Here is a 23914-nt window from a genome sequence, read left to right on the forward strand (position 1 = left end):
GTTGCATTTCTTTAGCTAACTATTAAGCAACTTTAGGAAAACGTGTTAATCTTTGTCACATTGCTGTCACGTTTGCCACAATGCAGTGTTGTCTAAAGAACAAAGAAAATCTCTCTGGAAAGAATAATATGATTTACTGCTATGCATGGCCAGGTAGATGCATTCATGAGAGATCACAGATGTTTCTGAAAAATACTTGAGAAAGAGGAATGCCTAACCACAGGTGAAAGAAAACAACTCACAGACCCCCCCTCCCTTTACAAACTATCCAGCTCAGTGCTGTGCAGGGTTCAGAAAAGATTCTGCACCTTGCTTGGAGAAAAGCACATTTCCTGAAAAGGAACTTGGAGATAGAGTAACACTTCCCAAAGTGTTACTGACTCTTTCCTCACTTGAAAGAAAGCTTTCTGGCCATCACAGGGAGGAGGGAAGGGAGTAAGCCTATAGACAAACCCTTCTTTCCTGTGCACATGTTGAGCCCAGGAAGCAGGCCAACCGCAGGCTGAAAAGGAAATTGTGCAGCTCCTTCTGCTAGAAGATAGGCAGAGCTTCCCTATCTCCCCAAGCCAGCACCCAGGCACTGCTCCTGCCCTGCCAGGCTCAGACACCAGGAAATGTGTGACTCTTGGAACTGCTGGAGAGAGCCCAGTTCAAGCAGATCATCTGTGCTGTCTTTTGCTCTCTCAAATAATTTCAGTGGGTTTTCAGTTGGAGTTTGCTTTATGTCCTTCCAGCGCTAGGGAATGAGGCTGTGGCCAGAGAGGTTCCCCTTTGCCCCAAGCTAAAACCTTCTGTCATAACAGGCGTAAAGCCATTTTCACTGCTAAGAAGCATCCAGCATTTGAGATAACAGCTTTTGAAACAGCACAGAAATGGTTGCCAGTTTTGTCTTTTTAACACCGACAGTTTAAATAATTTTCACCCTTAGTTCAAGGATACTTGCTGGTGTTAACTGTTTTCAAGGATGGTTTAGGACCTTCAGGTAGTCGGAGAGGACACAGTGTGCAAACAGAAAATGTTGAGCTATCATTTACCAGCTATACGAGAAAGAAAAAATAGAGATAGATCATTTTTTTAAGGCAAAAGCCAACTCGGTCTTGCACAGTGGCAAACAGCAGAATAGTATAGTCAGAATACAAGCAGGGAAGCTGTGTAGTTTAGCAAATGCAAATGTGATAAATTGCTTGTTTATAAATTACTTCCTGCTTGTAAATATAATTTGTAAAGTATTTATTAGGTAAAATCATCAAAATCATATGTCTCCAAGGGTGTGATCTGTGTATTAGTAATGACACTTACATTATTGCTAAGTGTTACCACTGGCCACTTTTCATCATAATATTTTATTACTAATAGCAGTATATTTATTTGTACTGCTTTGTGTACTACCCAGGCTAAGTGAGATCTGGGTTGATTACACTGCAAATGTGTCAGCAGTATTTCATCTGGGTCTGTGGGGAATATTAAGGGCATGTACTCTGCTTCCAGGGATGTCATGGTCAAAACTTTCAGTAATTTCACCGAGAACAGGACCAAGCCTTGCATGTGCTGCTCTGCTCTCTCTCCCAATGTGATCCCGTTATATCAGTCTCTGAGGTGAGGGCTCAGGAGCTCTCCATGGGTCAGAGCTCCATGGCTGGTCCTGACTCCTCATTGATTAATACCCTGAACGCAGTACGTCTTGAAGTGGTTCCTCTTCTATTTCTACTGCCACTTGTTATTTTAGGAACGTTTTTAAAGTCACCTTGCTCATTCTTAAATGTTGTAAGCCTTGAAGGTAAGATGCAGTATCCTTCCAATATGACACTATAGCCTTTATGTGTGGAGGTATCCACAGTGAATTAAGACACTGTCCTTGCAGCTTTGTCAATGCTTCACCTATATTCTTCCCATTTATCTTGGAAAACTCTCAGAAGACCTGGAAAATGCCTATACAGCAGTTGCTTCACCTGCTTCTAAGAGCAGGTACTGCTCTAGCTGCGTATGGTCACTTCTGTGGTCTCATAGTAATACCGCACAAGCAGCTATCCCCAAAAAATTGGAAACAGATGACATTATAGATACATAATGTGTCAGAGGATATCCTAAGCAACTTCCAAAGCCCTTGGTTACATAGGGCACAAGCATTTTGAACGCTGAACACGGGTAAGTTGCATTGCACAATAATTTGTTGCACAGCTATCAGTGTCTCCTGTGTTAAATGGTTCTCCATGAGCACAATTTTGAGAGCCTTTGGCCTGGTTTTCTCTGCCACAATTATTGCCTTTACATAGATACCTTTTTTCTCCTACTTTTCCCACTTTATCTCTTCTTTCACCTCTAAATAATTTTCCTAAAAACTGCACTTAAAGTGTGATTATTTTCTCAGCTGTACAATTACATCACCCCTTCAAATCCATGTTATATTTGTGCATGAAGAATTCACTGTTGGATTCCCCCCCCCCCTTTTTTTTAAACCAAAAAATGAACAAATAATGAAAGGAATAAACCCCCACAAAGTCTCAGTATTATCCTACTACACAGCAGTCACTGAGACAGCAAGTGAAATGTAGCTTCTCCAACAAAAACGCTAGAGGAGGTTAAAAGAAATGTAGGTGGGTATTTGTCATTACAAAAGGCTTATTGTACAGAGCTAGTATTAAACATGGGGTGATATCCTGCGTATGTCTTTATACACCCAAACTTCAAGTCTGTGGGAATTTCCAAAGTGCAAAGAACACAGAATCTAAGCCAAAATTATTTGTAAACATGGGATAGATGAGATTTATATAACAGGCTACTGCAGATTTATGAATCCAGGAAAGGAAATAATTATAAAGGAAATTAAAGTTAAAAATAGTCATGAACCACAAAAAAGACTGTGCTTTCACCTCTTTCTCTGCCAACAGAGTGTTACACCCACTTGCTGTATGCCAGTTCATTCTTCTAGATAACTAGTAGGGCCAGGAATGGGGTCTCCAGTTTAAAAAAGAAACTTTACTTGGTAAATACTTCTCATTGTATGTTCAAAATAGGTTTTAGATTGCCTAGACAAAAGGCTTATACAATTTGGCTATACATCTAGCACAAAAAGTCTTCTAATACTGTGTTTCAGTACAATGCACTTCTTCTGAGAGCAAGAATAACTAAAAATAAGAGAAATTTAAGAACAAAAACTAAAGCTAACCTACCATCTGATGACATTTATTACCAGCAGAACAACATAAAATGTAATGTGTTAATAAAGTGATGCTTTAGAGCTATAAGATGTGAACACTGAAGGAATGGACATAACTGCTTCTAGTTACCCTACAGACAATTATTTATAGGGCTAGAGACACCCAATAAAATCCAGTATAAATCAGTAACGCAACTAGACAGAAACAAAACGGCGAGAAAGAGTCAAGATGTAGCTCTACAGCACTGGGTATTGCTGTTACCTGTGGCACATGCAGTGGCACTGGGGCCTCATCAGGGAGCAGGGAGGATGCCTGGGGTCTTTACGGGCTTCCAAATACACACCCAAAGCCAGGCACAGGTTTTTAATGGGTTTGGTGAACAGATCATAGGAAAACACAACAGGCTAAAGGAAATCTCTGGGATTGTAATAACAACAATAACTTCCTTAATAGCAACAATTTCCTTAATAGTAAGGAAGTTATAATCCATATCAAAAAAATCCATACTGAAAAAGGAAGCAGTAACACAGTCAAGCTTCATGTGTGTATGTCTAGCAAGTGATGTGGGGACAGGTGAGAAAGATGGGTTTTTAAAATATTAAGTGAAGGATTTTGTGAAAAAACATGTGCAGGTGCAACATAAGGACACTTACGTGTGTTTTAGTAAATGCCAAGATAGAGTGATGGGATATCATGAGATCCCTACCTGTTTTCTTCTTTTCACGTGTCATTTTCTGAAATTAAAATTAATGACTTTTCATGGAAATAGGATTTTTAGTGCTGTCTGAAAACAGTTTTGATAGTTGAATTTTAACAAGTTGTTGGTAAAAGCTTTTGGCTCCTACAAACTAAACCCTGGGCTTGCTGACATCAGCATAATTTTATATGGTTTGATGCCTGTTTCCTTACAGGATAATCTGTATGCAAGAGATCTGAATGAGATGCACGAGATCTTTCCTGTGAATTTGGCTAAACAGCACCTGTTATAAAATGCAGATTTTATTATCAGTGTTGGTTTACAATCGCACTCATTAATCACATCAGAAGGAAAAGGTTTATAAAAATGATTGCTTGAAGAAACTAAAATAAAAACTAACAAGTTTTGTTAGTATTTCTCATATACCATTCTGACTGCGAATCAAAGTGAAAACTATATTGTTTAGTTTAGAGGAATATGACAGCATATCCTTTATGTAGGGTAAATTATATTTTCCTTTAGATTTTATTTCGGGATTTAATGAATCCTTCTTGATCCTTCTATAATTTTCATATATTCACATAAGATCTGGGTGCACCAATCCAGACACGATTAAACTACTCTCAGAGCAAGGAGGATTTCTTCCAGTTCAGGAGGAACCTGTTTGGGAATCAGTTTTTGGGTACACCATGAGATGGACAACTTCCATTGAAAGATCAACAACCTTCAGTGAAGCTCCTTGGATAAATATGCTTTGGAAGCAAAAAAGACACTGCGAGTACGGAAAGGTCAAGTATGGAATAAATTAATTCTGTAATTGATAACAAATGACTTCCAGCTCTGGCAAATTATGTACTTAATGCAAATTATTAATATTTATTTGTTTTCTGAAGAGAGTGTCTGTGATTTTATCTTCAGATGAAAAGAATCAAAGAATTTAAGATCTTGCCACTAAGCTAAAGGATATGAGTGTTTCTGACCCACCAGCTGCTGGCTTATATTATAGTAAGCTTTTGCAGTGCCACAAATATTTTGCATAAGGAGTATTTATATTTATTTATGTCTAAACTCAGTGTTTGTTTTTAATGAAATCTGGAATGAACTCTTATAGTAAACACTGATGTTATTTAGAGAAAGTGTAAACCAGCCAGTACTTCCATTTATATACTCACAGCTCCAGCAACTTCAAAGCACTCACTAAAGCACAGCTGAAGACAGAATTTAGTTTCATAATATACAGAGCAGTAGTAACATGCTTTTTTCTATTTATTTGTAATTGTTTTCTCAGAGCTGGGAGAACGAGGGAAATATTTTGAATTCTGAGTTGGTTACTGTGCTGCTTGTGGTCCACCTGAGCCGGAGCCCATCCTAAGGTGTGAGACGCCCGTGCCTGCACTCTGAAACCTCCTGTGATACTAAACACAGCACCAGGAAAACGATTCCCTGACAATATTGTTAGAGAGCTCCCTGCAAGAGGATTGCCTGACATGGATTTTCTGATCTGACGAAGACTATGAAGGGGCTCTTTACAGTTTCCTAATTAAATGAATTGTCTCATAATGTAACAGATGCCGGTGAATCAGCCTCTAACGCCGCAATGATGAATGCCTGATTCTGCTTACTTGGGCTGGTGGGGAGGGCTGTTGCAGGAGTTTGGTTGCTTTGGGGGATGCAGATGGAGCATGGTGATGGGAGATGGGGCAAGGACAGGTGCAGCAGAAGGAAGGGAAGGCTCAAGGCTATTCGATTGCTTCTGGGGCTGGGTCCCTGCCCACTCTCACACGGCTAGGGGAGGGGGTCCTGGATCACTGCAAAAGGACGTCACCGGGATTAGTGGGCTGAGAGAGAAACAAGATCCTTGCTACTTAAGAGATCACATATGGGAGTTTAGTAAGAAGTTGCTGGCTTAATTGCAAGAAGAAAATAATTGTTGGTAAGGGAGGCTTTCTACTGCATTACTGAAGGAGAAGCACCAGTATGACCGAGCCAGATTCTTAGAGGGGTCATGCCCGTGAGTATTCAGGTGGAGCAGTGACCGCTCCATCCCCTTGGAAAATGCCAGGAGTATCCAGCTGCCACAACAAGGTAAATAGTGTAAGTCAGAGAAACGAGTATGAATGGTCACATTTTTGCTTTTGTCAAATAGTGTCATGTACCCAGCAGCTTCCAGTTCTGTACAAATAAATTCTGGCAGCCTCAGCCTTAGCTTGACTATGACCCTTGGCTGGCATCAACCAAAGATAAAACATATGAGCTAAAAGACTTGGGAGCTTTTAGAACAATGTTCGGAGAAGCATCTTCCACTGCAAAACAGAGGAGGTATAAATAATTTACTTAACTCTTACTCAACTACTCCTTTTTCCTTACAAAGAAAGTCTTGAAGTTTTAGGCATAAAAAGAACATTCTGAGGCAAATGGGAATGCCACCTGATGTAAAATAAGTTAAAGTGTAGAGGACAGGGTTATAATTTTCCTTAACTTTAAAATTATATGATGCGACAACATTTATAAAACCTCTTTTCAATTCCCATGCTGGTAACTAAAGACACAACATCATACACTGCAAAGATTTAAGGACGAACTATTCTCTGTTTTCTAGACCCTGAGAAAAATTCGGGCAAGCTTAAAAAGTTATACTCCAGGGACAACGTTCAAGCTGAGGCTGTTTGTGCTCTGTGTGTGTACATAACGCCATCAGAAGCTGACAGTTTCCCCCCAAAAAAGCAAATGAGCCACTGGTACATTAAAGAGTGGACAGGACTGAAAGAAACCCCTGACTTACTTCCCCTGCCCCCAAAATATGAATCTAGATATGACAGTCATCATGTTACTCTACTTTTAAGGTATTGTATCATATTGCAGTGCATTATATTTCATCCGTTAATCTCAAGCCACCTCAAGAATGGCTCAGCATGTTGGAAGAGCCTTTCTTGGTACTTCAGATCTGAATCATTGACTGGATTACAGAAGACAAAGGCAATTAATCAACTCCTTTCTCTTATCACCTGAGCTTTTTGGTTGATGTGGATAATGTATCTTGAAGTTTTGATTATTTGATTATTTGATGTACCCTTTTAAAAGTAATTTCTACAAATAAATTTCAAATGTCAAAAATATTTTATTGTCTGACATCAGCATATAGAAAGAAGAGCTGAAATAAGCAGTCCATCATTATTACTTATTGTGAAGACAATGAAGGGAAAACTCCTTTAAGAAGAGAGAGAAGGAAAAGAAAGCAGGGGGAAAATATCAGGAGCTAATTCGTGGACACTCCCCCAAAAGGTCATGGGAGGCAATGGAAGGAATGAAACTGGTGATGGAAATCGGCAACACAGACAAACATCCCAAAAAATGCAATCTTCAAACAAGCAGCAGGCAATCAGGCAGGGGTGCTGTGAGAATCCACAAACCTCATGTCAGCGCTAACCTACGGCAACCACCAGCTCCACTCCCCATCACACCCATGCAACACCCCTGCCTCCAAGGAACTGCACTCATGGGGTCAGAAACTTTGGCATAATACCAAATGCCCACCTAAATAAGAAAAGCCCGGCACCCAAGGCTTTCCACAGCTCTGGCCTGTGACACAGTGACCTGCTGCGGTCATCCATGTGTGAGGTCCCATGCTTTGGTGAGAGCCTGTGAAGACCAAATTTGTTTAGACCAAGTCAGATGATGCTGACAAAATAACTCTCAGGTGTAAAAGAAGAGGGATCTGAAAACTGAACATATACAAACCTAAAAATGATATAAAACTGTTGCTGCTAATTGCTAAAATTACTCTTTGTTATCAGTTTTGGAAATACTTATTATTGCTGCACTAGCACAGAAAGGGACCAAAGACATTTAAAACTGCAATGCCACTGGCTATTATAAGGCAAAGTGAAGAATGCTGTTAGATTGCACGGTACAAATATGCACATGTACTAATTTTTTATATAAACACAGTGGCATGTTGGACTTGAGCTGATCTTTATTTAAAAATACTGTGTGGAATAACTTCTGTTTTGATTTTATCTGTTGCACAAGGACTCAAAGCCTCTGCATTTCCTCCCCATCACTGGAATTGTGATAAGACCCATAATTTCAGCTACTTCAGCTTTTCTACTTTGATCCTGGTAACTTTAAGTTGTGGTATTACACTAAGAACAGAAACCATTTCTCCATCTGCCTTATTTTGGTTGTTCTGGGACACATTCTGCCCTGTAATTGATAGAGTTTAAAAATAAATCTAGTTTGGCCTTTTCAAACATAAAAATATTTTCTTGAGGAGAAAGTGCATGTTTCTTTTAAAGAAAATGCAAATATTAGTGCCCTTTATGAAACAAATAGGTTCAAAGTCATAGAGGGGTAAATATTTTTCCTTGCATTAACTCCATATTTCAATTTTCTAGCCAGGTCTGTATCAGCATTAAAGCTTTTCTTTCCATCTTTTACACCAGGCAAAGGCTCACCTTCCCCAAGCTCTAGTGCTAGTTTTGAGCTAAAATTTCTTCATGTGACTTAGCTGCATGGTCCTCATTAAAGCCTTCAGACATCATGGGGATAAAAACATTTGGAAGAGCCTCCCAAGACCCTGAGCATCCATCCCCTCGGCGCAGCAGGTCAGAGCATTGCTGGAGTGCATGGCTCTAGCAACAGCAGGGAATGAGGTGTAAAAGGGGGCTTCACTATGAAAACCAGAAGTATTTAAACAATATTTTTCTTACTATGCTTAGTATGATGAGAATGTAATAAAAAAACATGAAGGATAAACCTTGTTAGATAACACTTGCTTTGATGGTAGTTCATCTGCTGGGCGGAGGATGCCTGAAGCTGTTCTGCCCAGCTGTGCCGCTGAGGATGCCGGGGTGCAGCTGGGGTGAGGGTTCGACTCTGGTTTGCGTTGCTGCAAGATCACGATGCTGCTTGAAGGATAATCCTGACAGTGCCTTTCTGCACTAGGGTAAGAGCTCCTGCCAGGCGCCCAGGGGCATCTGTGCAGCGAGTGGGATCGTGCTCGCTGTTTGCTGATCCGGCTGAAAGCTGGCTCTGCAGGGAAAACCCTGCAGTCTGCTTGAGCCAATGCAGGGCAGGAGGCAAGGACACATGGCTTGTAGAGAGGAGCCACAGGCCCTCTGCTCAGCTGGGCTCAGTTTCAATTTGGCTCAAGCAAATCCACGCAGCCCATAGACAGGCCTCACTGTCAGGTCAGCTAGAGCAGGATCCTGACTTAGGGGATCTGTGTTCCTACCCCTCCAAAGGATTTATTTTTCAGGCACAAAGCAGTACAACCAGACTGCTAATCTAGGTGCCCGAGAGTGGGTACCCCTCGCCCTGCTGACGATGGAGCCCTGGGAGACACGGCACGCCGCAGCCTCCAGAGGCCTCTGGGGTATCGAGGGAACATGTCCGTCTTGACAGCGTGCAGGCACACGGGCAGAGGTGCACACACATGTACACACAGTTACGGCTGGTTTCCTCTGATACACTACTGAAGTCTGTAGGATGCATGCCCTGCTGATTTTAAAGAAATCTATGCGTTCATCATGTTTTACTACATCTGACATTCAAGTCACAGCCACGCATGTGTTCAAAAAGGCTGACAACTTTGTATCTGCCTGTCTCTTGGCAGGGGGCGAGTTTCATCCACCTATTTTGGAGGGAACAAACAATGGACAGAACAACAGCCAGAACACAGCACTACCCAGCCACTTGGCAAACAAAACGCTTCAGTGCCGCTCGGTTAAGAAATGATGGAACTGGGAGGGCAGGGGGCAGCGGTGTGTGCGGTGGATGGACAGGCGCCTCGGCTGGTGACCGGCGGCCCGAGGGGAGCCCGAGGCCGGCAGTGCTTCCCCTCACGGGACCCCTCAGACGTGCTGGTGACGACCGCAGATAACTGCGTCTGTTGCAGGATCCATCAAAAAGACTAAAATCTACGGGCCGTGTTTATCAGCTACAGACACCCCCAGGCAAACGCACGGCACCTGCCCCGCCAGCCGCGTCGCCGCCCGCGCATGCGCCACGCACCGCCCACACCCCCCCCCCCCCCCCCCCGCCGCGGGGGGCGGGAGAGGCTCCCCCCGCCCTCCCCGCACACACACCAGGAGCAGGCACCGCCTCTCGCGATTGGTGGCGCGCCCCCTTCCTCCCGCCCCCTCGGGGAGCCACCGCCCTTGCCATTGGCCCCGCCGGCCGGCGGCGCCTCGCGGTTGGCTCCGGCGGCGCTGCGGGCCGGCGGCGCTGGGGGCGGGGCGGGGCGGCCCGGCCCGGCGTTCGTCGGGAGGTGCGGGAGGGCCCCGGCCGCTGTCGTCGCCGCCGCCGCCGCTTCCGGGTCCGTGGTGAGGCCGCCGCGGAGGGCGATGGCGTAAGTACGGGGGGCGCCGGGTAGGGGGTTTGCCCGCGGCAGGCGGGGCGGGGCGGGGCGGGGCGGGGGCGTGCTCCCGTTCCCACCGGGCTGGGCCGCCGCGGGCTGAAGGCGGGGCGGGGGCTGGGGCGGAGGGGTCGGCCCTGCCGCTCTCCCTGGGCCTGTCAGGCCGCGACGCCGGCGGCGGCCTCCGTGAGGGGAAAGCGCGGGACGGCTGTGAGGGGCGCCAGCCGCCCCCGCCCCGGGAGGAGCCGGGTGCCGGCAGCGCGCTGGGGCTGGCGCGGGCCTCGCCGTGCCGTGCCGTGCCGTGTCGTGCCGGGGAGGGGGCTGGGGGCCGCGCCGCGTCCCCTGCGCGCCCGCCGGTGCTGAGGCGGAGGCGATCTTCGCGTGCTGCCTTGTCCGCCCGAGAAGGCGTTGTGGTACCGGTACGGCGTGTCCACCTTCCTTCGCCGGCCCCCTCCGCCTTCCGTGGAAGCGGCGCGAAAGGAAGCCCCTCCGGTTTCACGGGTTCCTGTTTTTGGGGTTTTTTTTTTCCCTTTGCGTCTGTCTTTTGTAGGTTAACGCCGTGCAGAACGGGTGTAAGGTCAGAGGGCAGGAGTTCAGGCTCTTCCAGTTTTGTTTGGCCTGCGAGGAAAGTTTTGCTCTTCCTTTCCCTGGCCGGTGAAAGACGATCTCTGCCGGTGCCCGCGGTCCTGAGAGGGTTTAACGCACACACGCTGATTTAACACAAAATGCGCGTGCTTTCTGATGTGTGTAAAGCTGTAATGATAATGTGCCTGCACTTCATATTGTCAGTAAAAAAAATCTCATGTAATTTATCAGTGTGACATGCTCTAACATGTTAATATGGTGGAGGTGTATTTTACAGATTAGTGTATAGCCAGTGTCTACGTCTGGATTTGTTTCCCCTTTTAAGACACCTCTCCACAGCAACCTTCACTAAACTTTGTGAAAACTTACAAAGTTGGTAGTTTACTGCAATAGATGTATCTTTATATATATAATTGTATCAGGTTTCAAAGTCCCCCATTCTTGCCATGGGAGAGTTGCTCTGTTGTGTCATTTAATTAGTTAATTCTCCTTTTCTGGCTTTTTTAAATTGTAGCTGTGCATGGGTTTTTTCCCAATTTTTATGTGCAAAACATAATGACCAGATAAACAATCAGGTGAGAAATTTTGGCAACTGAGGAAAAAAAACCTGGAGCGTAGGAGGGAGTAGTCTGCTTTTTTTGTAGAAGTACGTTAATACGTTATTCAAACAATTGTGGGTATAAACTGTATTTAAGGTCTGATTAGGCGTTTGACTCTAAATGGATGTTCAGTGATGTTTGCTTAGGATCATGGCCTGAATTTGCACAATTTGACAAGTGTTCATGCATGAGTAGATTTTGGTCACGGTGAATTGCCTCGGGTTGCTTGGGTGGCAATAAATGCATGTCTGGGACTTCTCTATGGCAAGCTCTCATCCTCACGTGTGGCGTGCTGAAGTAACCCCATTTTGGGTATGCTGTTAGAAAACTTTGGCATGCTGAAATGTGCATCAGCTGCTCTTTGGTAATTGTCCTTTTGCATAATTTTATCCTGGGGGAAATAGGCAAGAATTTACTGCTCCTTGTTAGCAGCCTGCAGAGTTATCTTGCGTTTACGGTGGTATGTTGATATGCTACCTTCTTCTAGTAACTTATCTTCTCATTTAACTTCTTGTAGCACTTGTTGCTGCGCCAAAATCTTTGGGTTGACTGCAGACTGGGACAGACGCTAATGAAGATCTATATGTAGTTCACTAAAGGGTGATAGTATATGTAGTCACAAGACTGATTTGTAGTTTGATTTATGGCAGGTTTCCCCCTTTTCCTAAATTGTGGTGATGTGTCAGAGGAGAAATTTAGAGGAAGTACTTCTGGAAATATTCATATGTAGAAGACTCAATTTCATACTTCAGAGGTACAATGCTGTAACTTAAATTAAAAAAAGGAGAGGGGTGGGAAATGTCATTGCCTTGTTGTTGAGACCAGCCCTAAAAAAGGAATTTTTTTTTTTTGGTAAAGAAGTGTGCATAAGGAAAGTTCTTATTTATTTCTACTGTTATGAGCCTTTAGGTTCTGTTGTTCGGGTTTTTTTGTCCTTTTTTTCTCCTGCAGCATCAAAAGCTGGCAATGTAAGCAGGGGAACAACCCTCTCCCCTGAACAAGTCTGGGAGACAAGGTTAAACAATATATTTTTATTTTTTTAAAGTTAAAATTAAATGAAAAATCCAAAGTTCGATTAGGCATTCCTAGTCTAGCAGTTGAGTGATGCACAGAGTACTGGATGTTGGTTGCCATAGCAGGAGTCTTGATTTCTTCTTTATTAAAACTCATGTCCTGTACTAGTAAAAATAAATAAAAATATATCACTTCTGCTGTTTTGGACACTGAATCAGTAGACACTAGATTTTTCCTGCGTGTTTTTTTGCTGCTCTCAGAAGGGTGTTAATTTTTTTTTTTTTTTTTTTTAACTGTAGATGCTTTGCTGGTGGTTTCTATTTCTCTGTTAGGTAAAATAAATCTCATCAGGTAGGCTACTGTAAGGATGATTTTTGTCTTATATCTTACAGTTGCTTTGAATATACTTTAATTTTGATTAATTTTTAAGTAAACATGTTATTTACTAATGTAAGCTACTGTAGTGCAAATCAGGTTTAACCAAGGCTGTCCATGCACCCGTTTAACTAGGTGTGACTCTCTTCTGTGCTCTGTTTTTAGTTCAGCTGTTTCCGCTGGAGGTTCTGGCAAGATTTCATTAGTATAATTAAAGCAGTAGTTTAGTGTGTTTACAGTTTATCGCTATTGTTATTTCAAGCACTAGTGGAGGGGGAAGAAAATAGGCCCGAATCTTAGTTCGTTTCTTAAAAAAAGAACTGCTAATCTTTAATTAGATGTAAGGTACAAAGCCAATGCAACATGTCAGGTGACAGAATTGCTGTGCGGGTGCTGTCACATAGCTTATTTTTTGTGTACATGTTTTTTGAGAACAACTTTCCTTCTCTTCCTTCCTCTTTCCCTTGCTTGTTGATTAAAGAATAGCTGAGCTTCCTAAGCTGTGCTGGGACAGGTTTGGAGTCTTGGGACCTAGCTGGAGTGTTTTGGGAAAGATGCCATGGTTGGCAGCTTTTTGTTTTGTGAAATGTGCCTAATGTGCATCTGGGTGCTAACAGTGACATGACACCTTCGGAGGAAAATCCAGTCGAGTCATGTTTACATTTGTGAGACTCCTTTCTAATCATAACAGCTGTTGCTGGAGACCCTGTGAAAGAAAGGGATGGAGTGTCTAGGATGCAAAAATGCCATTTCTTTCCTTTTCTATAAGGAACCACGGTGGCTATGGCTGATTTGCTGAAGAAGTGAAAAATTCAGGTGTATTATCTATGTTTATTTATTGAGACTTGGGGGATTTACATCTGTTGTTTAATGTGTCATTTTGGGTGTAATTGTGAATTGCTGTAGAAGTTGGGAGCTGAGTATCCTCAGAATGGTAGTTAACCTCTAATAATGTCAATTAATGTGTATTTGGTATGTGCTTGATTTCTGTGAAGATCTGAGGAATATGTCTGACAAATTCAAACTCCCAGTTTATTCCCCCGTGAATTCTAGTAATAAGGGGAATAGCAGCATCCATTATTTCCCTACCTGTTTCGTAACCATATAAAAGTGTTTCTTCTCAATATCATGAAATGTGAGGTTTTTTCCCACCTTTGTATACCAGTTTTATTCAGCTGTTTCTACAAGGTGTGCCAGGAAAGGAGTGTTACAAAGAATGCAATAAACAGACGTTTCTTTCTTTCTTCTTTTCTTATGCAGCCCAAGCCCCATATTACCCTAATGCTCTCAGGCACAGAATAAAATATGTTGCCTTCATGCCCAGCTAAAGGTACAGGACAGACTTTTTACAGGTGGGTGGTTGTTCCATGGGCTGCAGCTGTCTCTGCCAAGCAATTGCACCCCAGTGGCTGAGAGCCTGGTCCCCTGGCTTCTGTTGTGGTTTTCTTTTGGGTTTTTTTGTCAGTTCTTTCATATATGCATGCTTTGTGTAAATTTTTCATGACTTTGTTCAAGCAGAGGTTTGTTCTTGATGTTAAATGTTTATGTGTCAGGCTGAGGTTAAAACTAGTTTACCTATCTGATACAATTGAAATGTGTTTATAGAGATTTGAAGCAGCAGCTTTTGAGTATTTGGCTTTTTAGAGATAGATACTTGCTGTGAAAATCAGATCGAGTTTGGAATAATGGAAGCGGACTGGAAATTAATTGCATCCCCCCAGTCTTGTAACATCACTTGCATCTCAGTACTGAGAAAAATGGATTAATAAGTGACACAAGTAATTAAAAATAATTTTTTAAGTGTCTGTTAAGTGTGCGTTTCTGCTATCAAGAAAGCCTGTCTGACCAGGAGGAGCAAATCTACAGTGATAGGGAACCCTCACATGTTCAAGCCAGTTCACTGTCTGCTTTGAACTCACTAAGTGCTCTAAACATGCACAACCTGAAAAGCAGGCCCAAGTCTTTCAGTTTGGGCATCATAAATAAAGGATCTGGCCTTTATCTCTCCTTGCTTCAGATATCATTTGCAGAAAGAAGACTATGTAATGCCTTAAAGGACTGCTGTGAAGATAAATACAAGTACTGGGGTTCTGTCACTTCAGTGCCACAAAATCTTCCTCTTCTCCTGTGCTCCTCCCAGGAGAAAGCTGATAAATTTTGAATGTATTGACATGGCATGTGGTGAATGAGAGCCACAAGCAACATACTGAATAGTAAAGATGTGCTAAAAAAAAAAAAAAAAAAAAAAAGACGGGGGGGAAGGCAAATAAACAAAAACACTTGTCATGGTTTTGGACTATATTCCAGCATGTAAACTGAGCATTGCAAAACAGTAGAGACTTCGAGAAAATACTATAAATAAGTGCGGAGAGGTAGATATGAAGGTCTGAGTTTCTCTTCCTCTTTGATGTGTTTTCTTTCTTCTATTAGCAGGATTGGTAAGACTGGGGTTTCCCACCTAGACTTGGGTCTCATCCCTGGAGAGCAGTCCCTTAGGATTTGGAAAGTATACTGTTACTTCGGAAGAATACAGTAGCACTATGACTGTGAATTAGGGGCTCATCAGCCAATGGGTCAGTGTTCCTGGAGAGTGCAACAGTTAATGTTTTGTCTGCCTGCAAAGTAATTTTGCCCACAGGAATAAATGTCGATGACCAGCGGCAGGTGAGGGGTATCCACGATTCAAGTCTATGGGTACCATATATAGGGCATGGAAGATGAAGGTGTAGGACTGTCAACAGAAAGAAATGCGGGTTACTGAAAGTAGTTAATATCTGTCCTGAAGAGACTGCATCTCTTCCTTTTTACAGTCATCATGATCCAGATCCTGCCTCTCCACCTTCCATGCTGTATAAATGCACAAGGACATTATAAACAGTGTGTACTACCTACGTCTCTGCATACGTCCCCTTTCTATTATACTAGTTCATATGGACAAAACTGCTTCATAATCTAAGTGGATTAAGCACCCGCTTCCTCTGGAGTGTGTACTGAGAGCTCGCATCTAGTGCAGGTGTTGCTGCTGCCTGTTTCTGGGTGGTTACACTTTCATGGCCATCATATTCTTCCTCAGGTGACTTGATGAAGGGCGAATGGTGCCCTAACAAAAAAAAAAAAGAGTGGGGCAGCTGTTAAAGGATTAGCTGTGGAGCTCCAAAATGATGTATAGACACATGATGACTGATGGGGGATTCCTGAGTTTATCTGCATACAAATAGCAAATGTATTCCAGAAATCTTCCAAGGATATCCAGTTTATGGTTACGGATAGCAATGACAAAAAGTGATGAACACTGTTTAAGTAGCTAAGTATCAGGATTCCATGACTTTCAGTCTCTGAGTTGTCTTGTCCCCATCCTATTTAGAACATAACGATATTTAATGTCCTGTCTCAGTGTCACGTAACATTGGGTGATAATTTCTTAGGAAAAAGCCACAGGTTGCTTTCTTAAGGGATCAAATAGTGGTGGTGTTTGTTAAGGTGAGAGGCAGTCCTCACCATTGGACAGCATTTCCACTGTGGACTTGAGCACAAAAGAGTGACCCTGTTGTTTTCTCCCTTTCTTACCAAGAGACAAGTTTGTTCTTCCTTTATGCTGAAAGTGTTGATTTTGGTTTCTGCAGTTACCCTGTCATTCACGGGTTAAAGGCTCTTAGAGGCTGCCCACAGAGGCATCATCTGCTTCATAATACAAGTTGACATGTGGGTTTTTTATTAAGGTACTGTGAATGTCTTAAAGCACATCACAGTGCCATTATGTGATTTAATTTGTCGATGTAATGTCCCTTCTAAAACAAGGGCTTCTTTTTGTAAAGTGTGTGTATGTGTGTGCGATGCTTATTATTCTTCTTTGTAGGGGAGCTTCTTTTATCACCAATACTGGAAGCAGTGTCTGGTGTATCGGGTTTTCGTATTGGTTTTTTTGTTGTTGTTTGTTTATTGCTTTCATGTTCTTCCCTCCGCATTCTATTCCTTCTTACAGAAGAGGTAGCAAACAAATTGTTAGTACTTATTCCCAGGATTTTAGTTCAAAACATAGGCTCTTAGTTCAAGGTACTGTATTTACCCAAATGTAGGGAAGAAACAAGTGCATTAAAATCAGGGTTTTTTCAACTTCTCCTTGCACATTTTGTTTTCAAGTTATAATAGTAAGAGGTAGTACAAATATTACAGGAAAAACTGGATAACTTGTTAGTTTTATTGCTAACACTTCTAAATACTGACTATTCCAAAGATGTTACGCTGCTCAAAAACTGAGGTCTTACCAATGTTATGTAGTTGTATGTTCTTGAGCTTTTGATGGAGAGCATCAGAAAGGGAATAAAGTCTACTCATTTTTTTTGAGGGTGGTATGCTGACAGGAAGACAGGCTGCCAGGAGCTGGAAGGTGTTTTTTTTTAAAAAAAAAGGTGGAATTAATGCTTATCTTCCTGTAAGAAGGCTTAACAGATAACATCCAAGGGAGAAGACTTCAACTGAAACTAATGGAAATAAAATACTACTGTGTAATTGTACATGTTACTGAGCTGAGATACTCCCTGTTAATCACACTTAATTAATATAACCCAGTTGCAATGTGAATTATGGGTGGTTTGAATAAGCGTGTAAGATCAGAAGGACTGGTTTTCTGTTCTTTATAACAGAGATACTGTGTAGTCACTTTTTATGTGATGATGCAAATGCATCCTAAAGCAAGAGAATTAATGGACACAGTGGATTGGGAGGTTATGGGAATTTTCCATAGCTCCTCAAAGTGTCTGCTTCAGCTTTTCCTTCCGCAGGGGCAGGGGGTTCAGCCTCATATTGTCTCATACTCCCTTTTCGCATGTTAGAAGGCTTAATACAGAGTCATTTTTACTTGTATGTTCAGTTACCTTTTGACTTACTGCTATGGGACAACAGTTTTAAAAATTTATTTGCTATTATATGGGGCATTCATGCTAAATTTGGAGAGTCTACTCTGGCATTCTGTTGATCTATAATCTGTTTTAGCAAGGCACTCTGTTTCAGCAGAGATGAGTGGAAGTGTTTCTGTAGCTCTAGAATAGAAGAAAGGGTAGCTGAGAATCCTGAAGATGTTATTGAAGGAATATAATAAATAAAATCATATTTGTGTGAAACAGACTGTTAGAGATCATTTAACATGGTACATACTCAATTCTTTCCAAACTGTACTGTGCTTGTTACTCATTTTGGGTTTTTTGTTGTTTTTTTCTTCTTTCAGTTCTATAGGTGGTGGTGCAAAAACAGTTTAGCAATGGATCAAAGAAAAAATGATAGTTTTGTTCCAAGTATCACGCAGTTGGAAGACTTCCTAACAGAACATGACTCCAATGTTGTTTGGCTGTTAGTAGGTAAGGTTTCTGGTTTTGTTAAATTTTTTTTGTGTGAACTTTTAAATGTACTTCTCTAAATGCTGGCATATCAATATCAAATTTCTTACCAAATTGCATCAAAACACTGAAAATAGGTTTTTACTTGTCATACAGCTGTTTAGTGAGGTATAGCAATGCTACTTAGGTAATTCAGAAAGAAAAAAACACGGAACTGTTTCCAATACTAATCGTGCTGCGACTCTTGGGAGATAAGTCCAATGTGCAAAGGATGGTGCTCTACAACTGCAACTCTGCAAAATAAGAAATCAGTGAGAAATAAGTTTTTTCTAACACCAGAGTAAGCTGGTGATTAATGGTAATACCTTAACAAAGGATTAGCCTTGTAACACACTGACAGGCAGATACAATAACTTCATCATACCAATATGTACATATCTGCCATTTAATATAGTATAGTTTGAATAGTGATATAAAGACTACTGTGTTTAATGATGTAAATTCTAGACTAAATTGTGTGCCACAATAAGTCTTTAAGCCATTGTGTACTTTGTTATGGGCTGTTTTTGTAAATGTGCCTGATTTAGAGATGCTAATTTTTTTATAACATTAGTGTTATTGTTTATATTTGTGTGTAGGTACTTCCGTTTTCTGAATCTATGAATAGGTAGATCAGGGACAGCAAAATAAAAATTAAGTTGTATTCAGACAAGTGCTAGAAGTGTGTGATGAATTTGGACTTTTCCAAAGGTAGACACTACCTGCTTTTCAGCCTTGATTCTTAGACCTGGAGTGAGGGGCAGCCCAGGAAAAATAACTTTATTTTTTGACTTCTGGGAAGTTAAACCATGTCTGTTAGCTACTGATGTACTGGAATTATTTTTCAGTAGGCCAGACTGAATGAAAAGGACATAGGCAAATTAGCCGGGGGTGCTTTCTGAATATTATTTCACTTTTAGTATGTTGCCATGGAAAGTTCATATTCCACATAGAATTCTACGTGTAATCAAGATGAAGATAAGAGAAGTCACCATGCTGGTAGTTGCTCACGGTAAAATGTGGAGCAGATGAGGAACAGATCTGAAAAAGTTGTCTCTGGAAGCTTTGACTTGAGAGTTAGAGATGTTCAGGTCTTTCACCAAAGAATGAAAGTGTTAAATTGCAGCCTGCAGAGTTTTCTTTCTCTGGTTTTCCTTTTCTGCACTGGATTCTTAGAGCAAACTGTTAGTAATTCTACTTGGAAAGTATGTAGGATATAAGCAATTCCATGTAACAGCTATAGTTTAAACCAAAAGCTTTGCTTAGCTTTCTTACTTGTTTGAATATATTAAACTTACAAATCTCTGTTTCATGGAAGGGTGGGTGGAACTTCAAGAAATAATATAGTCCATCCCCTTTTTCTATGGGCAGAATGACCTATATACAATTACTCAGTTTTGGGGAGCTGCTGATCTCTTCAGTTGTAAGAAACTACCTGGTATTCTAGAAACAATGACACAAACAACAGAAAAAGCTGGGTAGCCTCCTGTCATTATGAGGTTTGGTGTAGAAACATATTGAAGTAATATATATTAACTGACCCAGTTTCAACCAGCCATTCCTCCTTTGCTTTCATCTGCTGACCTGTGGCATTCTGTTATAAAAGAACAAAAAAAAAAGTCAATAGTTTCTTCTCCTGAATCCTGAAACAGCTAGCTACTGATCCCAGTAGAAGAGGTGATGAATTCTAGAAATGAACATGCTTCTCAAAGAGCTGTTGCTCAATTCCAGAATAATTTCTAAAAATCACATACAGTCAAACCTTCCAAATGTAATTTCCAAAATGTCATTTCAGTGAAGAGGCTTTTAAAATCAAGAATATAATGATGAGATGAATAGAGTTTATGGGATCTGTCACTTAATAGCAGAGACTAAATTTGATGAGGGAAAAGAAAAGGCTACAATTTGTGGTAGAAGTGAGACTAGTGGTAAAGGCAGTGGATTAGGACTGTAGTGCCTGGAGACTTCACTAGTTTGCTGATTTTTCTCAGTATATGTCACCTTAAGAGGGAACCTTCTTGGCTTTAGGTATCTAGAAGTGTGTAGTTGAACTTTAATCTCAAACTAAGGTTTATTACTGGAATGAGACCCTTTACGTGTGAGTCATTCCACCTTCCTCCCTACATTGATAGAGGACCAGCAGCGAGTAGCTTACTCATCTGAAAGAGAAGGGAGGTAAATGCTGTCCTTGCAGTATGCCTTCACTGAATGCCAAGAGCAGTTTCTTTCCTGAGGTGTAGCTTTAACCCTCCCTGCCTTGTTCCTGTGTAGTCACCCACACAGATCTGATTTGTTTTACACATCAAGCAGCTTACCTGCCCTGGTGTTTGAGCTACTTGAATTTTGGCCACGCTGGATCCATTTTCCAGTAAGGAAAAGACAAAGTCATGCAAGTCTTTTTCTTCTACCTTCTCTTCATCTTTCAACAAAACACAGGTGTTGTTACAAAGCAGTGGAACATCACACTGCAAAAAAATTAAGGAGCAGCAAAGGACAGGTTGTTTTTATAATTTTTTTTTTTTTTTGGTGTAATCATCTGAATTCTTGCAGAGTCCCGTAAAAGGCACAATAAATCTGAGTTTTTCAGTATGAATTCTATACATAAATGAAAAACTTCTGTTAGAAAGTTCAGTTAGTATAATGAGTAGAGATACCTCAAATACAAAAATTGCTTTCTTTCCTACTCTGCTTTGGATGAAACAGAATGGTAATTATCAGTAAAGTGAGTTAGAACTAGTCCGTTTCCCAGCAGTCCCATTCCTTTTGGGTTTGTCCTTCTGGAAGCTTTGAGAACCCTTGTAGTTAGAAATAGGTTACTAGCTCTTAATCAACTAAAGTAAAAATTACTTCGGGGATTAGCAGACCTAATTTTTTTTTTTTTTTTTAAATATGATTCTCATTGGATTGCTATTTCCTTTTTTTCCTATCAAATTCCATGCTTGAACTGTTGACAGATTTCTGCCGACCCAAGGACTGGTACATCTCTCTCGGGATACAGCAACTCAGGAAATGGTTTCAGATGTGATAATGTTGTTTCCTCCGCTAAGATATGAAAGACTAGAAATTTAAGTTACAGTTCACGGTTTGGAGAAGGGTGGAGAAGGAAGGTAGTATGACTTCTGTGGTGTTGGTTTTTTAGGGTTTTCTTGAAATAAATGACCGTGTGGGAAAGTGCATGTTATGATTTGATCTGTGAAAGTTCACTTCTTGGATGATGACAGATATAATGAAATATGTGGTGCCTTTTGTAGGTCCTCCAGAGGACAAGTTTTTTTATATTGGGGAATGGAAGAGCAGTGAAGAATCTATATTTTTCTGAACTTACCATTTCCCCTTCTTTTTTTTCCCCCCATCTCTTCACACCCTTCTCATACCGTCTCTCTGAAAACACCCATTAAAGTGTCCCAGCAGTTTCAAAGTTTTTTGGAGAGGAGGAAGAACATTGTTGTGCTTTATAGTCTTAATAGGTAAGGCTTTTATCTAGGTCAGCATACTTTAAAAACTATTTTAATTCATTTTAATCTTTCAACAGCAACAATATTGTCTTGTGGATGGATTATCTACCTAACTTATTATAATTCCCGGAACATTGGACTCATTTTAACGTTGGTTCTTAACAGATTATATAAACATGGCTACATCCATATTGGTAAGTTATGATTACTGTAATGCCGCTGTTAATCTACGGCTTTTTATTATACCTTAATTTGCTAAAAACTCGAAGTAAAATTAAAGTGTTCCTTTATTATAGCAGTTTGAAAATTATCACCATGGGTTTAATTTAAGAAGAAGACAGGTTTGATGCCATGCTTTAGGGGAGGATCCTTGGTGTAGGTAGAAAAACACCCCTTTTTCATTGAAGTCTCTCGTTATTTTATATTAAAGTTCACTTGACAGGTTTTTTGATTTTGAGTTTACTTTTTCCTGTTTAGTCTGTATACTTTGTGTACTTAAAATCTGTATTTTTTTCCATTACCCCTTTTTCAAAGCCCTGTAATCATAATGGTTAGTGCCCTAAAAGGAGAAGATTGACCTTGGTCTTCCATGGAACCTGGCTGAGCCAGTTCTGAATTTGCCTCATAATTTGGTGTTAAGGGGTGTGACTTCTCACTCCCCCTCACCTTTGAGGCTGGTTATACAGCATCTGAAGAGTGGGTAGCAACTGCTGGAGTGGGCTCAGAGGGGCACAGTAGAGTCTTAAGCCTTGACTCCCTGTTACAGCAGCGTCCTTGCTTTCTAAATAAGCTGTCAGAACAACTAATAATGTTAATCCATACTAGGACTGTGATATGTAGAATTTCTACTGGCTAGAACATTTGCATCAAAATCCATTAACTTTTTTTTTCTTCATATTTTAAAACATTTTTGAATAAAACAGGTCAGTACAAATCACTTGGGCACTCACCCACATTACAAAAATATCTGATGCTGAGTCACAGAGGGCTGTATCCCACAACCTCACTGTCACTGTACTTTTAATTTTCTTTCATTTATTCTTCCATGCATTCTGCTGTCTGCTTCTCAGAATGACAATGACTTTAGTTCTGGACTACTTCTGCAACTGTTGATCATAAAAGTAGTGAAAACTTAAAAATAACCAACCCACCCATACCTGCCTGCCAAAGAGATCCCTGAAATAATTTGCTTATATCCTCAAGAATTTAAGAACTGTAACCCAAGCCATCTTCAAATCCAACTTTTTGCACAGCAATATAGATGAAATAGTTATTGGCTGCTACACCTGATCTATGGGCTTTTATTAAAATTTCTCTGTGAAATTGTTAAGTAAAGACAGCTGGACATGGCTGGTGAAATATGTGGTGTTCTTTATAAACTTAATCAGCAAGAAGAACATAGCATTAATTAAATCCCATAATTTACAGCTTGGCTTCAATCGATTAATGTTGATTTTTCTTTTTTTTTTAGAACAAATCATGGTTTGTGTAACTTTTTGTGGATGAAGTGAAAAGCCTTAGGAAAAATATGGGCTATTGCATTACCTGCTGGTCTTTTCATGCTTATTAATCCTTCCTGCTGTAAACACAATTTGTCATAATAATTGGACTGAAAACTTTCTAGCCGTTTAAAATTTGAAAAATTATTTTGTCAGGAATCTTTATTGCTCTAATTACAGTCTTGCATACAATGTCTTGATACTTACAAATGTTCAAAACAGCTTTCCTAACTCTTTTTGCAAGCTTTGCAAGACACCTGAATGTTTCTGAGTGACTAGTGTGTCTCGGGGTTAGTTGTATTCTTGGGTATGCACCTTTTAGAGATGCATACTTTTTGTCATGTATCTTCAGAATCTCTGACTTCCCTTCTCCTCTGAAAGTCAGTGTGTTTTCAGAGGATAAACTCAAGATACCCAGTAAATCCATTTCAGATAGTTGAATACTATATTCCTCCTGTTCAGAAAATAAAGCATCAACAACTTTAGGCTAATGTCTGATAAACATTTTTTTTTCATACTAGGTTCCTTTTCATTCTCTGTGCTGTCTGGAAAAATCATGGTTCGTGAAATCTATTTCATCACAGAAGACATGTCTATCAGGTACAGATTTCCAAGGGGGTCACTCTTCTAAATAGCAATTTCAAATACAGTAAATGTATATGTCTAAATAACACATATCAAAATATTGTCTTACAAATGAGCAGTAAATATGTTTATGAATGTTAAAAATAAACTGACATTCTTAGATACCGTTAGCTCATTTGCTGTTTGAGCATTATAAGTTGGAAGTGAGTACCGGGTAAGA

The 23914-nt window shown here is 40.9% G+C and overlaps 1 protein-coding gene and 1 long non-coding RNA gene across 12 annotated transcripts in view; both read left to right on the forward strand.

The window, feature by feature from the left end:
- Window positions 1-5420, forward strand: part of LOC141923114 (uncharacterized) — a 34915-nt gene extending 29495 nt beyond the window's left edge. Inside the window, exons 2-3 of the long non-coding RNA XR_012623191.1 lie at window positions 4442-4643; window positions 5144-5420. This is a non-coding gene — a long non-coding RNA (uncharacterized LOC141923114). The remainder of the gene's footprint in view (window positions 1-4441; window positions 4644-5143) is intronic.
- A 4680-nt stretch (window positions 5421-10100) lies between these two features.
- The window catches only part of BLTP1 (bridge-like lipid transfer protein family member 1), a 124150-nt gene continuing 110336 nt past the window's right edge, over window positions 10101-23914 (forward strand). For 10 of the 11 annotated variants that reach the window (XM_074823594.1, XM_074823596.1, XM_074823602.1 and 7 more), the window contains exons 1-4: window positions 10101-10204; window positions 18008-18137; window positions 21688-21804; window positions 23631-23709. In XM_074823594.1, the coding sequence (XP_074679695.1) occupies window positions 18041-18137; window positions 21688-21804; window positions 23631-23709 (293 nt within the window). In that variant the 5' untranslated portion in view covers window positions 10101-10204; window positions 18008-18040. Of the gene's footprint in view, window positions 10205-15340; window positions 15357-18007; window positions 18138-21687; window positions 21805-23630; window positions 23710-23914 lie in introns of those variants that run through there. The other variant, XM_074823595.1, reaches the window with a different exon arrangement.

Source organism: Strix aluco, chromosome 4 (assembly GCF_031877795.1).
Source record: "Strix aluco isolate bStrAlu1 chromosome 4, bStrAlu1.hap1, whole genome shotgun sequence".
Classification (NCBI taxonomy): Eukaryota; Metazoa; Chordata; class Aves; order Strigiformes; family Strigidae; genus Strix; species Strix aluco.